General features: G+C 39.7%; 1 protein-coding gene across 2 annotated transcripts in view; it reads left to right on the top strand.

The window, feature by feature from the left end:
- ANAPC10 (anaphase promoting complex subunit 10) overlaps positions 1-17,931 on the top strand; it is a 211,975-nt gene that overhangs the window by 105,983 nt on the left and 88,061 nt on the right. The window contains exon 5 of one of the 2 annotated variants that reach the window (XM_043902530.1): positions 11,787-12,016. The exons of the other annotated variant lie outside the window; for it this stretch is intronic. Coding sequence (XP_043758465.1) covers positions 11,787-11,792 — 6 coding nt within the window. The 3' untranslated portion in view covers positions 11,793-12,016. Of the gene's footprint in view, positions 1-11,786; positions 12,017-17,931 lie in introns of those variants that run through there. 2 annotated transcript variants of the gene reach the window in all.

The raw sequence follows: 17,931 nt of genomic DNA, 5'->3' as shown, positions 1-17,931 counted from the left end.
ACCACATGTGAAATAGATCGCCAGTCCGGGTTGGATGCATGAGACAAGTGCTCAGGGCTGGTGCACTGGGATGACCCAGAGGGATGGGATGGGGAGGGAGGTGGGAGGGGGGTTCAGGATGGGGAACACGTGTACACCCATGGCGGATTCATGTCAATATATGGCAAAAACCACTACAACATTGTAAAGTAATTAGAAATTTTAAAAAAAAGTCTGAGCAACAAAAAGTTGATGCTTTTGAACTGTGGTGCTGGAGAAGGCTCTGCTGATTGGGTGACTGACATAGAAGAGCGCAGACACCGCCAAGACTGGGTCTCAACCTGTGGAAACACTCTGAGCAGCCAGAGACGAGGCTGCTTCTGAAGGAGTTATTGCCAAGCGTGAAGCCTGGCGCCTGGTAACACCAGGCTTTAGGATGTCTCAGTTCAGTTCAGTCGCTCAGTCATGTCTGACTCTTTGCGACCCCAAGAATTGCAGCACGCCAGGCCTCCCTGTCCATCACCAACTCCTGGAGCCCACCCAAACCCATGCCCATCGAATCAGTGATGCCATCCAGCCATCTCATCCTCTGTCATCCCCTTCTCCTCCTACCCCCAGTCCCTCCCAGCATCAGGGTCTTTTCCAATGAGTCAGCTCTTCGCATGAGGTGGCCAAAGTACTGGAGTTTCAGCATCAGTCCTTCCAAAGAACACCCAGGACTGATCTCCTCTAGGATGGACCAGTTGGATCTCCTTGCAGTCCAAGGGACTCTCAAGAGTCTTCTCCAACACCACAGTTCAAAAGCATCAATTCTTCTGCACTCAGCTTTCTTCACAGTCCAGCTCTCACATCCATACATGACCACTGGAAAAACCATAGCCTTGACTAGATGGACCTTTGTTGGCAAAGTAATGTCTCTGCTTTTTAATATGCTATCTAGGTTGGTCATAACTTTCCTTCCAAGGAGTAAGCATCTTTTAATTTCATGGCTGCAATCACCATCTGCAGTGATTTTGGCTAAGGCCCAAATAATCTTTCATGTTTATGGCACAGAACTCTAGGGTCTTGACTGAATACTCATCTGGGGATATGAGCAGAGTCAACAATACTTTCTAAAAAAAAAATATTTGTTTATTTCGCTGCCTCGGGTCTTAGTTGCAGCGCATGGGCTAACCACCCTCCCCCACCACCCCCCCGCCGCCCCCCACCACCCCCCAGCATGAGGGATCCTTATTCTCTGACCAGGGATTGAACCCACATCTCCTGCCCTGGAAGGCAGAGTCTCAGCCACTGGACTGCCAGGGAAGTCCCCATCATACTTTTTTGAGAAAATAATTTGGTCTTGTTTATAAGGAAAACCCATGTCCCATATCTGCACCAGAATGCAAAATGTCTAATATGGAATATCAGGTTGTTAAGAGTTTTGAAAACATAAGGTCAGTTCTATCACACAGGGATCTCTGATGTCAAAAATGGGGCTCTTTTTTAGTGAGCACCATGGATTAGCAGTGTCTCAGATACCAGGAGAGAATTCAGTTTTGAAATGACAGCAATTCGATCGCCAACACATGGCTGAAATATCAGTTAGGTTAGAAAGATCAAGTAAACACTGTAGAAAAAAAGTCTGTTTTAATGGAAAATTGTGTCTCACCTGTAGCCTACCTTTCCAGATAATCTGTTTCTAGCCTGGTTTGTTGTCATGGAGCTATTTTAAGACTCCCTGTAAGTTTTAGGTAACTGATAGATGTGTGTTTTGTCTATTCTACTAGTGATTTTATTTCCTCTCCCACATGGAAAAGCTAGTTTTGGCCCTATAAACTCAAGGCTAGATTACTCCTTATACATTTGTGTTTAGATTTTTACCCTGAATGGTTATAACATCTGTCTGGTTCTCTCATATCATATAATTTGTTAAAAAAAAAATCTTTTAACACATTTATTTTTATAGCTCTATGGGAGTCTTGATTTTACCTTTTTCTGAAAATTATCATTTCGTCTCTTCTGCTAGACTCTCAAAGCTAGACTCTTACCCCTGTTTCTCGACTAGGGGTATGAAGGGACACTGATAGTTACATATTTTATAAAATTTTCAAGTGACCCAAGGAATCTCTGAAGCAAATTCGTACTCCAGCGTAGCTCAAGTCCTACCACTAGCCTGACATTTTTATTGTTTATCTAGACATTCAGGTGCTTTCCCTGGTACCTATGTCCTTTCCTGATCACCCAGACTCTTGTAGGCTTGTTCTCTCCATGGAGAAGTAGCATCAGAGCTTCTAAGCATCCATAAGGCAAAGTTTGCCAGTTCCTGCCTCTTTGGGTATGTTGCAAACTGCCCTAAAGCATTTTTGAAGAAGGTGGATTATATTAATCCATAAATAATGGCTTCCCCTCCCCACCTCCATTTCCCAACTATTAAAAAGCCAAAAGAGTTGAAAGTTTCCCTGATGAAGTTGAAAATGACAAATCATATCTTAAGATGACATTTTCCCAGTGTAAGGAACTGTTAAGAACTATAAGGAAAACTTATTTTGCTCAAAATCAGAGTATTTGGGGTATTGTGACTTAGTTATTATTATACAGTAATAATTGTAGTCCAATCAATGCTTACTGAGGCCCACTGTGAGCTAATAACTCTTCAAGAAGCTCAGCATCCAAGACCAGTAAAACAATCTCTGTGTTCAAGGAGCTCGCAGGAGAAAAACACACGTGCACAGCTAACCGTAAAATACTTAGCAGTATGAAAGCCATGGGAGAAACAAAATGGGTCCAAAAAGTGAATATGATTGCTTGGTCAAAAAATTTATCTACAATTTTAATTGAAGGATTGTCCAGTCACTTTACAGATGAGGTAACCAAGTCCCCCAAATGTTATAGGATCACAGTTCATCCATAATGTAAGCATAAATAAAAGTTATAGTGGGTGATCGCAAGATGATTGAATAGCATGTACATTTCAACCTTAAACTAGAGCTGCTATTTCTTCCATAGAGTGAATTAACCTGCAAAGTGGGTTGCTGTGTTTCCAGCCTACTTCTGAATGTAAAGGAGTCATTTGTAAAAGGCTTTTGGCAGGCTAATGTCTCAGGCCTGCGGGAGAATTTACTGTTATCTGAGCTGTTATCTGAGCTGCAGTCTTGGGAGGTCTCCCTGGGCTAATGCGGACAATCAAGTGTCTGGGGAGGTTGGGATGGTCGTGGTGGTGGTACCCCTCGGCAGTGTCTGCCTCCTGGGCTGGCAAGAATTAGGCAGAGTGAGGGCTACAGCTTTTCTGGCTGAAGTTCAAGGCTGGGCTCCTATCCCAGCAGGGAGCTAGGGTGAAAACCAGAAGCTGGGCAGAAGGCCAGTGAGATCAAATGGTAGCTCATTCCCAGGAGTCTCAATTCACCTCCAGGAGCACTGGACAAACTGCTTCCAGATTCTGCTCACTCATGAGATGGAAGCTTCTGACATGTGGACCAACTGAGCCATTCCCAGCTGAGACGGGGAGCAGCTGGGTACTGTCAGGACACTCAGGGATTGGCAAGGATGAGCATTATCTGTCATAGACTTGGGGTTTCTTATATAAAAAATATACCTATTGATAGGAGAAAGTGCAGAAAAAAAATAAAGAGGAAAATTTAGAATGAACAATGAATTCAAACACTTCCAGGCTTTTCTACATATGTGTGCATACACACATATATAACAAATAAAGTTAATATTGTATGTAGTATTATTAAATTGTTTTTCCATCCAATATTTTATACACATTTTTGAAATGATTGAATGTCTATTTTTTATTGGAAATAACTTTTCTTATTACACAAATATAATGGACTCTTGTCTAAATCAATTTTCTCCCCGTTTGTATAATTAATTTTAACCCTAATCATGGAGAGAATTTAAGAGTTGAGAGGGATGTGATAGTCATCCTGTCACTCTCCCACACATGCAGAAACTGAGATCCAGTTTGATTGAGTGATTTGCAAGTTTAAACACAGCAGGTTTAAACAGAAAGAAGGCTAAAGACACTCCAGGGTACTTTCTGCTGTATAGTGATACCCTGAATTATTTATTTCATGTGTGTATGGCTTGTCTGCTTTGCCAGAGTTGGTGTTATGTGATGCCTTGCTACTTCAAGTGTGTCTGCCAGCCTTAATGGCATCATCTGGGAGCTGGTTGGAAATGCAGATTCCCGGGCTCCACCCCAGGCCTTATGAATCAGAATCTACCTCTAACCAGATGCCTGGGTGATTCATATCCACACTAAATCTTGAGTAGCCCTGGAGGAATGATCATTAAATATCTGTGGTTGCTATGGTGTCTGTGACCCCACCAACTTCATACATTGAGACCTAAACCCCAGTGTTATGGGGTTTGGAGGAGGGTCTTTGGGAGATGATTAAGTCACCAGGGTTGAGCCCTCCATCTGTGAATCAGGAAGTGGGTCTTCGCCAAACACCAAATCTCCTTGCACCTTGATCTTAGACTACCCAGCTTCCAGATTGGTGAGAGATAGACTTCTGTTGTTGATATCTGGTATTTTGTCATAGCATCCTGAACAGATTAAGACAGTGGTATTACTTGAGTCTTTTGTTAATAGTAATGGCAACTGACTCCAGATACCTTAAAGTGGAAACAGGAGTGATAGTATTTGTTAGAAAGAGACAGGTGTACTGAAAACCGAACCTTAGAGATTAAGCTTCTAAAGGACATTAGAAGTGGGACTTGGTTGGCCCTGTCTGGGGAGCTCTCCCGTAGGCATGATGCCCAGCTGCGGTCTCTTTACCTAAGTTTTGGGCTTTCCTGGTGGCTCAGATGGTAAAGAATCCGCCTGCAGTGCAGGAGACCTGGGTTCGATCCCTGGGTTGGGAAGATCCCCTGGAGAAGCGAAAGGATACCCACAACAGTTTTCTTGCCTGGAGAATTCCATGGACAGAGGAGTCTGGTGGGCTATGAGGTCACAAAGAATCAGACACAACTGAGCGACTAGCACTTACTATGTAAGTTTTCAATGTGCGTGTGTGAGAGTAAGGGGGCGATGAGGGAAAGAGAGAGATGGAGAGAAAGAATATTTTTGTTTAGGTTAGGTTTTCTGTTCTCTTGATCAATGACCAAGGCTCAGGGTCATGTTGCAGCATGGCCACTGGACCTCATTGTTATAGCTGTAATACATCCCCAGAGATGGGAGATGGTTCAGAGATGGGTATCATTACAAAAGTTGCCTGCTGTAATTTTTAAACCAAAGTGGTCACATTTTCCACAAATAATTGGGCATAAAAGTATAAGAAAAGCCTATTTCTAGTCTTTCTACCTCTATAGCCCCAGTTCCTCTGACTTTCATTGTTTCAATTTCTCCATCAATGAGAGCATACATTCTACTGATTTTAGCAATTAACATTTTGCTGATGACACCCAAATGTGCCTCCAGCTTGAATCTCTTTTCTGAGTTCCAGCCTCCTATCTCCAAATGTTCTGTCACTACTTAAAGTTCAACAGGGCCAAAACTGAGTTCATCATATGTCCTTCCCAATTTCTTTATTTTTATCAAGATGTGACTGTTTTCCATGATAACTAGCATCTGTGCCTCCTTCCTTAATTTTCAAATGCCAAATCCTGAACTTTAAAATGTGAATTTCTTTAATATCTCCCTTGCATCCTTGCTGCCAACCAGAATGCAAATCTTTATCCTTTCTCATTACCTAACCATGACCCTCCTCCTTTCCAATCTTTCTGTCTCACCAGTAGATTTGTCTTAGACTTTACTTGTATCATCTATGGCCTACTTCAGAAAATATTTAATATTATTTCAGGGCATTTTATATATAGGTCTAAGGTCATTGCCACAAGATACCATTAGTCACTCAAAGATCCCCATTGTCAGGGATGTACTTAAAAGTTATTTGGAAAAACAATTTTTCTAGAAATGTTCTATGAAACATTTAATAGATGTTAATCTATTAAATCTGTTAATCTATTTAATTGACATACAATCGAGTAGCCAGCCCTATTACAAATGAGGATCTTGTCTGGTGGTCCAGTGGCTAAGACTCCACACTCCCAATTTAGGGGGCCCAGGTTCGATCCCTGGTAAGGGAACTAGATCCCACATTCTGCAACTAAGAGTTTGCACACTGCAACTAAAAGTTCTGCATGCTGCAACTGAAAAAAAAAAAAAAAATCCCACATGCCACAACTGAGACCAGGCACAGACAAATAAATAAATAAAAATTCTAAAAAATAGTTCATTCCTTAAAAAAAAGAAATGAATAGCATGGTGTTGTCATAAAGAATAATATGTTAGTATAACTGTTAACCTATTAAAGGAAAAACTGTTTTCTCTATTCACACAGACGCTCTGACACCAAATCTGTGGGTTTCCACACCAAGCAATTCTCTGTCTGGATAACCAACTTAGTGTTCTATAATTCAGTTGTAACGCTAACTACCTGATGTTAGCGTAGACCCCACAGATCAAGTGCTCTGGCGTACAACACTGCCCCTTGCTTCAGATGCCAATCCCAAGTCCAGCTGTTAGACGGTGCTCCCGACTGAATGGCTATGTCAGCTTAAAGAAAAATGCACAACGTGAGAGTTAGGTGCTTAAGTTTTATTTAGGGTCTTTTAGTGGACAGTAGCCAAAGAAGAGTCTCTCAATAGCTCTGAGGATACCACTTAGTTTTAGACTAACCACCTAAGATTTAGAGAGAAAACCAGCTTAGATGATTTTCAGCTAGGGAATACATGCCGTCAGGCATAAGTAAGTGAGAGTGTTAATTGCTCAGTCGTGTTGGACTCTTTGTGACCCCATGGAGTGTAGCCTGCCAGGTTCCTCGTCCATGGGATTCTCCAGGCAAGAATACTGGAGTGGGCAGCTATTTATTCCCTTTTCCAGGGGGCCTTCCTGACCCAGGGATTGAACCCAGGTTTCCCACATTGCAATGCATTCAGGCATATTATCTCAGTAAGAGATCACTGCTACTCAGAAGGAACAAACATCTCTAGTTAATGATTTTACTGCTTTTCCGTGTATGGGAAGATGTAGGAATCAGAGTTCATTAAATTTTTTTCTGAGATACACACTAAGAGGCTTGTTTTCTAAACTTTTACTTTTAAGCACATGGATATAACGAAGTACGTAAAAAAAAAAAGAAAAACTGATAAGCATAATTTATTTTAGGTTTCAGTCATTTTCTGTTTCCTAGAGAGATCCTCCAGGTGAGACATTCTTGACTCCTGGTCTCATGATGTTGTTCACAGTATCATCGTGAATGTGTATGGTTGTATGTTTAATATGTGAGCACTTTCCTAGAGAGAGGAGCATAATTTTATTCAGATACTCAAAAGAGTTTTTGACTAAGACAGGGAAGTCTTCTTCATGTCTAGATTCCCAGTATCTACAACAGACTGTATTACAATAATAGGTATGCAATAAAGGTTTCTTAGATAAATAAATCTTATTTATTTCTGAATTCCATTCCATGTATAGCTTTAAAGTGTTAGGTAATTAGTACTTAATTATAGACTATTTTTATATTATCCACTAATTGTTATGTAATTCATTATTTCATTTTAGTTTCTTATCCACTAATCTGGATTGTGAGGACAAAGATCGTACCCTATGTTTCTTTTCTTTGTCATGTAATACCCAGCACAGTGCCTTGCATCTAGAAAATTTAAAAAGAAGTCTGTTATTGGCTTGTCTCACAGGCTCATTGACCTAGGAATTTAATTTCTATGTACTTAAACAGAAATGTGAAGGGCAGATCCACAAGTGGCCTGGTGAATATGGTGGAGATCTGAACAGCTACTGCATCCTTCTCAGGCAACTTTCAGGTCCTTGCACTTATGGGAATACAAAAAAAGAATTATTAATTTGATTCATGTTTTTTTCACTGCCTACATATTCATTCATTGATTTATTTAACAAATACTTTTTGGGTTTCTACTCTGTATCTGGCGCTGTCTAAGGCACTAAAGAAAAAAGAAGATGGCTGTTCCCTGTCATTGATGAGTTTATAGCCTAGTGTAGGACCAGACCTGTAACAATGAACTGTAATGCACTATGCTGAGTCCTTTTATGGAGCTAGCTACAGGATGTTATCAAGGAGTGGATAAGTAGCCACAGAAATCATGTAAGTCTTTATGGAAGGGGTGACATTTGACATTTGGTAAATCAGACTGACATAAGCCTTATCTTCTGAAACTTACAATGTAGCAGAGAGGACAGAAGTTAAGTACACAGTGCAATGTGTGCATTTAATACAGGACCTTACTTATTCTGAGAGGGAGGGAGCAGGTATCCAAGGAAGGTAAGCTGAGCCTTAAAAGATATACATATAGGGGCTGGACAGGAGAGGTAAGAAAGATGGGGGAAAAGAGAAAAAAATTCTGTTACAGTGCTGGGACAACTGAATATTCACATGCCAAAGAATCAAACTGGACTTTTACCTCACACCGTATATAAAAATCAACTCAAAATGGACCAATGACGTGAATGTAAGAGTTAAATGCTGTAAAACTCTTTGAAGAAAATTCAGTTCAGTTCAGTCGCTCAGTCGTGTCTGACTCTTTGTGACCCCGTGGACTGCAGCATGCCGGGATTCCCTGTCCATCACCAGCTCCTGGAACTTGCTCAAATTCACGTCCATCAAGTCGGTGATGCCATCCAACCATCTCATCCTCTGTTGTCCTGTTCTCCTGCCTTCAACCTTTCCCAGCATCAGGGTCTTTTCCAGTGAGTCACTTCTTCACATCAGGTGGCCAAAATATTGGAGTTTCAGCTTCAGCATCTGTTCTTCCAATGAATATTCAGGACTGATTTCCTTTAGGATGGAGTGGTTGGATCTCCTTGCAGTCCAAGGGACTCAAGAGTCTTCTCCAACACCACAGTTCAAAAGCATCAATTCTTCAGCACTCAGCTTTCTTCACAGTCCAACTCTCACATCCATACATGACTACTGGAAAAACCATAGCCTTGACAAGATGGACCTTTGTCGACAAAATAATGTATCTGCTTTTTAATATGCTGTCTAGGTTGGTCATAACTTTTCTTCCAAGGAGCAAGCGTCTTTTAATTTCATGGCTGCAGTCACCATCTGCAGTGATTTAGGAGCCCAACAAAATAAAGTCTGTCACTGTTTCCATTATTTCCCCATCTATTTGCCATGAAGTGATGGGACAGGATGCCATGATCTTAGTTTTCTGAATGTTGAGCTTTAAGCCAGCTTTTTCACTCTCCTCTTTCACTTTCATCAAGAGGCTCTCTAGTTCTTTGCTTTCTGCCATAAGGGTGGTGTCATCTGCGTATTTAAGGTTATTGATATTTCTCCCGGCAATCTTGATTCCAGCTTATGCTTCATCCAGTCCAGCATTTTGCGTGATGTACCCTGCATATAAGTTAAAGAAGCAGGGTGACGATATACAGCCTTGACGTACTCCTTTCCTGATTTGGAACCAGTCTGTTGTTCCATGTCCAGTTCTAACTGTTGCTTCTTGACCTGCATGCAGATTTCTCAGGAGACAGGTCAGGTGGTCTTGTGTTCCCATCTCTTGAAGAATTTTCCACAGTCTGTTGTGACCCACACAGTCAAAGGCTTTGGCATAATCAATAAAGTAGAAGTTTTTTCTGGAGTTTTTCTGGAACTTTCTTGCTTTTTCATTAATCCAATGGATGTTGGCAATTTGATCTCTGGTTCTTCTGCCTTTTCTAAATCCAGCTTGAACATCTGGAAGTTCACAGTTCACATACCGTTGAAGCCTGGTTTGGAGAATTTTGAGCATTACTTTGCTAGTGTGTGAGATGAGTGCAATTGTGAGGTAGTTTGAACATTCTTTGCCATTGCCTTTCTTTGGGATTGGAATGAAAACTGACCTTTTCCAGTCCTGTGGCCACTGCTGAGTTTTTCATATTTGCTGGCATATTGAGTGCAGCACTTTCACAGCATCGTCTTTTAGGATTTGAAATAGCTCAACTGGAATTCCATCACCTCCACTAGCCTTGTTCGTAGTGATGCTTCATTAAGGCCCACTTTACTTCACATTCCAGGATGTCTGGTTCTAGGTGAAGAAAATGTTTCTTTCTTTGAAGAAAATATAGGAATAAATCTTCATGGCCAGGGATTTGACAATTGATTCTTAGATATGACACCAAAAGCACAAGCAACAAAAGAAAAAAACTAAGCAGACTTCATGAAAATTAAAAACTTTTGTACATCAAAGAGCATTATCAAGAAAGTGAAAAGACAACCTACAGAATGAGAGAAAGTATTTGCAAAATATTTATCCCATAAGGGTTTAGTATCCAGAATATATAAAAAAGTCTTACAGCTCAACAACAGAAAGACAAACAGCCCAGTTTAAAAAATATCTGTAAAACAGATATACAAATGGCCAACTAACATATGCAAAGGATACAATCAAGAGATTAGATAATAACAAGAGTTGATGAACAAAAAGTCTACAAACAATAAATGCTGGAGAGGGTGTGGAGAAAAGGGAACACTATTGCACTTTTGGTGGGAATGTAAATTGATACAGCCACTATGGAAGATGGTATGGAGATTCCTTAAAAAGCTAGGAATAAAAACACCATATGATCCAGCAATCCCACTCCTAGGCATATACCCTGAGGAAATCAAAATTGAAAAAGACACATGTATCCTATTGTTCATTGCAGCACTATTTACAATAGCTAGAACATGAAAGCAACCTAGATGTCCATCAACAGGTGAATGGATAATGAAGTTGTGGTACATACACACAATGGAATATTACTCAGCCATAAAAACGAACACCCCTGAATCAGTTCTAATGATATGGATGAACCTAGAACCTATTATACAGAGTGAAGTAAATCAGAAAGAGAAAGAGAAATACTGTATTCTAGTGCATATATACAGAATCTAGAAAAATGGTACTGAAGAATTTACTTACAGGGCAGCAATGGAGAAACAGACATAGAGAATAGACTTATGGGCATGGGGACAGGGGAGGAGAGGGAGAGATGTATGGGGAGAGTAACATGGAAACTTACATTACCATATGTAAAATAGATGGCCAACGGGAACTTGCTGTGTGTCTCAGGAAACTCAAACAGGGGCTCTGTATCAACCTAGAGGGGTGGGATGGGAGGGAGACGGGAAGGAGGTTCAAAAGGGAGGGGATGTATGTACACCTATGGCTGAGTCATGGTGAGGTTTGACAGAAAACCACAAACTTCTGTAAAGCAGTTACCCTTCAATAAAAAAAAATTTTTAAAAGAGTTGATGCGGATATGAAGAAATTAGAACCCTCATTCATTGCTGGTAGGAATGTAAAATAGTTCAGCTGCTGTGGAAAACCATTTAGTGGTTCTCCAAAAATTTAGGAGTTAAGCTACAGAGTTACCATATGACTTGAAATTTCATGCTTAGATATATACCCCAAAGTAGCAAAAAACAGGTGTTCGAACAAGTGCATGTACAAGCACATTCAAGCTGCATTATTCACAATATCCAAAAGATGGAAATAGCCCAGATGTTCATTGACAGGTGAATAAACAAGTTGTAGTATATATGTACAATGGAATATTATTCAGCAACAAAAAGGAATGAAGAACCGATTACTTGCCACAGAATGAATGAACCTCTACAGCATTATGTTAAATGAAAGAAACCAGACCTAAAGGCCACATATTGTATGGTTCTGTTGTATTTGCATGAAATGTCTGAAATATGCAAATACACAGAGAGAGCGAGCAGTGTGATGGATGCTGGGAGATGAGGCGAGCAGGGAAGAGAGAGAAACTGCTTACTGAGTAAAGGCCTTTACTTTGACTTTTTTTCCAGGGGTGAGGCACGCCACGTGGCTTGCAGATCTTGGTTTCCCAACCAAAGATTGAAAGCACAGAGTGGAAGTATGGAGCCCTAACCCCTGGACTACCAGGGATTTCCCTAAAGGATTTACAGTGGCGTGATGGAAATATCTAGAACAATATAGAGGTAGCGCTTGTGCAACACTGTGAATGTACTAAATGCCACTGAATTATTCGTGTTAAAATGGTTAATTTTGTCCTGTGTGAATTTCACCTCAATAAATTTCTTTAAAAATTATGTTATCAGTGGTATATAAAGCTGGGGCAGTGAAAGTTGTCTGTGTGAGGGCAGGAAGACTCTAAAAGAGTTTGAAGCATTGAAATAAGATAATTGTGGCCAAAATGTAATAAACTCAATAGAAGAACTAAAAAGTAGGCTGGAGGGGGTAGACAGAGGTCAATATTGATGTGTTAATAATAAGGAATTTGTGGAGAGGAAATAAGGATATATCGTCATGATATAATTCATGTCGTTTAGAAATTTTCTCTGCTGTGTAGAGAGTAGATTTTACGGGGTCATGGAGCATTCAGGGAGTCTGTTTGAGAGGTTATGTTAGAGATCTAAGCAGGATACAATGGTGGCTAAATCTAGGATGAAAGCTGTGGGAAATAAAGGGACATGAGAAGATTTGAGAAATATTTAGGAGCAAAATGTTTGATTAGATTTAGAGGTGCTGTGCTATGCTCAGTCGTGTCTGACTCTGTGTGACCCCATAGACTATGGCCCACCAGGCTCCTCTGTGCATGGGATTCTCCAGGCAAGTATCCTGGAGTGGGTAGCCATTGCCTTCTCCAGGAGATCTTCCCAACCCAGGAATCAAACCTTCGTATCTTACATCTCCTGCTTTGGTAGGTGGATTCTTTGCCACTAGTGTCACCTGGGAAACCCAGATGTAGAGATAGGATTGCCAAATACAGTTACATTTAATTATTTGGGAAGTATTAATACAAAAATTTAACTTTAGGAGTTGTTGAAGGACAGGGAAGCCTCTCATGCTGCAGCCCATGGGGTTGCAGAGTCGGACACGACTGAGTGACTGAACATCAACAACAAAACAAAATTATTCATTTTTTAAAAATATTTTTTGATGTGGACCATTTTTAAAGTCACTATTGAATTTGTTACAGTATTGCTTCTGTTTTATATTTTGTTTGTTTTGTCCATGAGGCATGTGGGATCTTAGCTCTCCAACCATGGATAGGACCCTCGCCCCCTGCAAGACAAGGCAAAATCTTAACCTTTGGACCACCAGGGAAGTCCCTTCATTGCCTATTGAAATTAAAATTCAGTTGCGTGTCCTGTATTTTTAATTGCTAAATCGGGTAACTCTACATGGAAGGTAAAGGAAAGAGAGAATTCTGACATTTTGATTTCTGGCACCAGCACCTGATAGGTGATATCTGTTCTTACTGAGACTAGGAACACTGGGGGAGGAACGGATTTTTCATGGAGGAGGAAGACATCACACATTCAATTTGAAAGTAACTGAATAGTCAGTAGACTAATAAGATTTACAGAATCACTGAAGGAGCGTTTGCAGAATGAAAAGAGAAGAATGTCCAGGATGTTATAGGCTCATCGGATATGACTGAAGCGACTTAGCAGCAGCAGCAGCGGTAATTAAAAGATGATCAGAGAAAAAGAAGCCTGCAAAGGAGACTGAGAAGGATCTAGAACACTGGAGGATGAGATCCAGGATGGTGATTGTGTGGAAACCCACGTTGGAAAGGGTTTCATGTAGGAAGAAGTGATCCACCTTATAAGGTAGAAGTTACAGAGAAGTCAAACCACTTTTGAATGAAAAAGACACAAGCAGTTTTGGCAATTAGGAGATTTGGGAATACTTAAGAACTACATCCGGTCCCATCACTTCATGGCAAATAGATAGGGAAACAGTGGAAAAAGTGACTGACTTTGTTTTTTGGGGCTCCAAAATCACTGAGATGGTGACTGCAGCCATGAAATTAAAAGACGCTTACTCCTCGGAAGGAAAGTTATGACCAACCTAGACAGCATATTAAAAAGCAGAGACATTACTTTGTCAACAAAGTTCTGTCTAGTCAAGGCTATGGTTTTTCCAGTGGTCATGTATGGATGTGAGAGTTGGACTATAAAGAAGGCTGAGCGCAGAAGAATTGATGCTTTTGAACTGTGGTGTTGGAGAAGACTCTTGAGAGTCCCTTGGACTGCAAGGAGATCCAACCAGTCCATCCTAAAGGAGATCAGTCCTGGGTGTTCACTGGAAGGACTGATGTTGAAGCTGAAACTCCAATACTTTGGCCACCTCATGTGAAGAGCTGACTCACTGGAAAAGACCCTGATGCTGGGAAAGATTGAGGGCAGGAGGAGAAGGGGGTGACAGAGGATGAGATGGTTGGATGGCATCATCAACTCAATGGACATGAGTTTGGGTAAACTCTGGGAGTTGGTGATGGACAGGGAGGTCTGGCTTGCTGCGATTCATGGGGTCACAAAAAGTCGGACACAACTGAGAGAATGAACTGAACTGAACTGAAGAACTCCTTTGGTGTGATGGTTCAGGGGAAGGAATGCACAGATCTAAATTTAATGGATTATGGGATGACCAGGCAAGGAAATAGAAGAAACTACAAATTAGTATTTGATCGAGTTTTGCCGGACTATTTAGTCAGTGGTGGTGGTAGGGAACATCAGTTCTGTATTCTATATGCTGTCTTCATCTGATAATTTACTTTCTGTAGAACACTGAAGCAAAAAATTAGTAAGAATCCACTTTCTAGACTCGAGACAAATGTAAAATGAAGGCATTCAGTTTTTCAAGATACTTCCTTTTGTTCTGCAGAGGAAGACCACAACTTTCTGAATGACAATCAACTTTGATGTAAGTAGTACCACTACAACTAGACTCCAGACAAATGAAAAATGAAGTTTTCCCCCACCCTGTTCTTAAAAAAAAGATTTGTTTGATTTTTCAGTCTCAATGATTAATTTTTTTACTTTTTACATTAAAACTTTTTTTGAATTAAAATTTTTTTCCCAGTGATTTTTATAGTCATTCTTTTTAATATATGGAGGGTTGATTAACTGTACTTATCACTTTATAGTATGTGGGACAGGTGTGTTTGTGATTGTATGAGCTAGAGATAGGAGATTGTGTCAAATGCTAAGTCAATTAACATTGATTTGGTACATAGTGAAGCCTACCATGTTATAAAAAACAAATTTAACTTAAAGGCAAAGAAACACTAAACACCCAGTTAATTTATGGCGAAGCATACTTAGTTTATGATTTTGGTTAATACATACTTTAACTAGAACAGTGTTCTATGCTCATTTTTATTAAATACTGTAGGTGTTTTCTGGGGCATGAGGTAATAACCCAAATACAATTAAAATGACCATAAAATTAGGGTCTCCACACAGGCTCCCAGGGATGGGTCTGTTTGAGGCTTCTAGTCATCAACATTGGGTGGTCTGCTATTGGTGCATGATACTTAAATAGAGCTTTTTCCCCTTTAGGTCTGTAAGGTGTTAAGGTGTTTTTATAAAACCCCATAAACCCTCGTTAAACACTTTTTTTTTCCATAAAGAAAACTTCAATCTTTATTTGACGTGTTTTCTGTGGCACTATTTTGGCATTTTAACAAGTTCTTTAAAGAATCACTCTAATAATTGCATGCACCTCTGGGTGGGGGTGGAGGGGTATTTATTCAGGTTTGTGTACATCACACTGCCTGATCCACTAAGCAACAAGCACAGCATTTTGGTACACTTTAATTTAATAAGGAAAAAAAGATCAAAAGAATCTCCAGGTGGAGAAAGTTAGGCTAATTTGGGTGTTGCATATTAACTGATTGAAAGGAAGGCTTGACTACTGACTGAATTAACTATAATTCAACTGTATTAGATTATTTACTACTGTGAGGGCTTCCGACACTGCAGAAGAAATAACAGCACTTTTCCCCACTTTGACACTCCTTATTCCCTTTCCCCGCTTTATGATCCCTGCCTTTGAAAATAGTGTATAACATTTGTTGTGTTTACTATTTTGTGTCTGTCAGAATGTAAGAGAGAAACGGACTTTGTCTTTTTGTTCACTATTGTGTATTTTTATTGTCTAGGACAGTGCTTGGGACATAATGGCATGCAATAAATATTCCCTGAGTGAATGAATGAATGGGTAAAGGAGTGAATGAATAAATCACGTTCTGTTCATTTTCCAAGGTATAGCATGAATGTCAGCTCTCTCAGAGTCCAGATTTCATATGCATGTAAGTTTCTCATAAAGATCTCATTTCTCTCCCCTTTCACTCCACATTTTGAATCACAGAATCTTGGCATCATTAGGAATAATATTTGTATGTTTATAGGAACCACGTGAAGTCAGATCATGGTTTTTTGATGATGTCATGAAGCACTATTCCATATAAATACATTTGCACTCTAGAATTTCTTCCAAGTAAAAACAGGTGGTCATGTTAACTTTTTCTTTTTTCTTTTTTACTTTAAAAGAAAGAAAACACCTCAGTTACAGCAATGTTGATAATTGCAGACTCTGTATTTTTAAAAAATATTTAACTGAGGAGGGGGATTCTGGGAAGATGGCAGAGTAGAAAGCACCAGAAATCTGTCCTCTCACCTAGAAAACAACTGCACTAGAAGATGCAATTATTTTGTAATCTGGAGTCTATAGAAAGCTTGCAGCTTCCAGGGAAAGGCTTGGACAGTAAATTGCAGTTAATTTTAATTGATTTCAACTGTTAGCACTGTAGCAGCTCCTCCCTCTCCAAAGTCCCAGCCAAGGTAGACAGCTGTGTACTTGATCTTGGAGCAGCTTGAATGCAATTTGCAAGAGCAAATGTAGGCATTGAGGACTCTGTACTCTAAATATTGAAGATGTGTTCTGATTGCTTCTTCTGATTGCCTCATCATGGAAGTGCAGACACAGAGGTGACCAACTATTATTTGTACCACTCCCCTCCAGTGTTGAAAGTCTTTCTGCCTCTGGTTCAAGTGAATTCCAGGGAAGGTAATGAGTTGGCACCTTCCTTTTTTTACCCTCCTTCATTTTTCTCTTTTTCCTCTTTTGAAGTCAGACATAGAAGAAAAGGACATTCAAAAGTAGAACTGCATATCCAGGGGAAATTAGAAAGTCATTACACATGCCTAGGAAAAGGCACAGGCTCAGAAAAGCCCTGCAAAGACCATAAGTTTACACTTCAGGGCAAGCTTAAAACAATCAAAATAAGACAAAAACTAAAACAAGCAGACCCTTTAGAAAGGAGGAGAATTAGAAGGAATCTAATTTTGAGAGATACTACATTATTAGATTCAAATCCATTTTCAACAAAATAAAATCTCAAGAAATATAAAGAAACAGGGACATATTGGCCAATCATAGGAAAGAAATAAATAGAAACTATCATTGAGATAGACAAGAAAGACATACTGAAAAAAGATTTTAAAACAACTGCTGTAAAAATACTCAAAGAACTAAAGAAAGCTGTGGGCAAAATCATAAGAACAATGTATGAACAAAACGGAAGTGCCAATAAAGAGAAAATTTAAAAAGATGCCCAAAAGAAATTCTAGAGTTGAAAAGTACAGTAACTGAAATGAAAAATTCACTGGAGGAATTCAAAGTCATATTTGAACAGGCAGAAGGAAGAGTCAGCAAACTTGAAAACAGGAAAATGGGAATTATCAAGTCTGAGGAACAGAAAAAAATTAAGAAAGTTCAAGAAAAGTGAACAGATCCTAAGGGACCTGTGGGACATCATCATGTGGGACAACTTACACATTGTGGGAGTACAGCAAGGAGAAGAGTGAAAAGGAAGCAGAGATTATTTGAAGAAATAAAGGCCAGAAATCTCCAAAATTTGGTGAAAGACAGAAGATAAACATCTAAGGTCGATGAAATTCAAGTAGCATGGATTGAAAGAGGTTCACACTGATATATACATTTTAAGAAAAGGTCAAAAGTAAAAGACAAAGAGAATCTTAAATGCAACAAGAGACAAGCAAATCGTAACACACAAAGTGTCCTCAATAAGATTATCAGTAGTTTTATTATCAGAAAATTTGGAGGCAGGAAGGCAATGTGTGTATATTTTCAAGTGTTAAAAGAAAGAATCTATCA

This window comes from Cervus elaphus, chromosome 5, assembly GCF_910594005.1.
Source record: "Cervus elaphus chromosome 5, mCerEla1.1, whole genome shotgun sequence".
NCBI lineage: Eukaryota > Metazoa > Chordata > Mammalia > Artiodactyla > Cervidae > Cervus > Cervus elaphus.
This window is presented reverse-complemented; position numbering and strand designations above follow the sequence as displayed.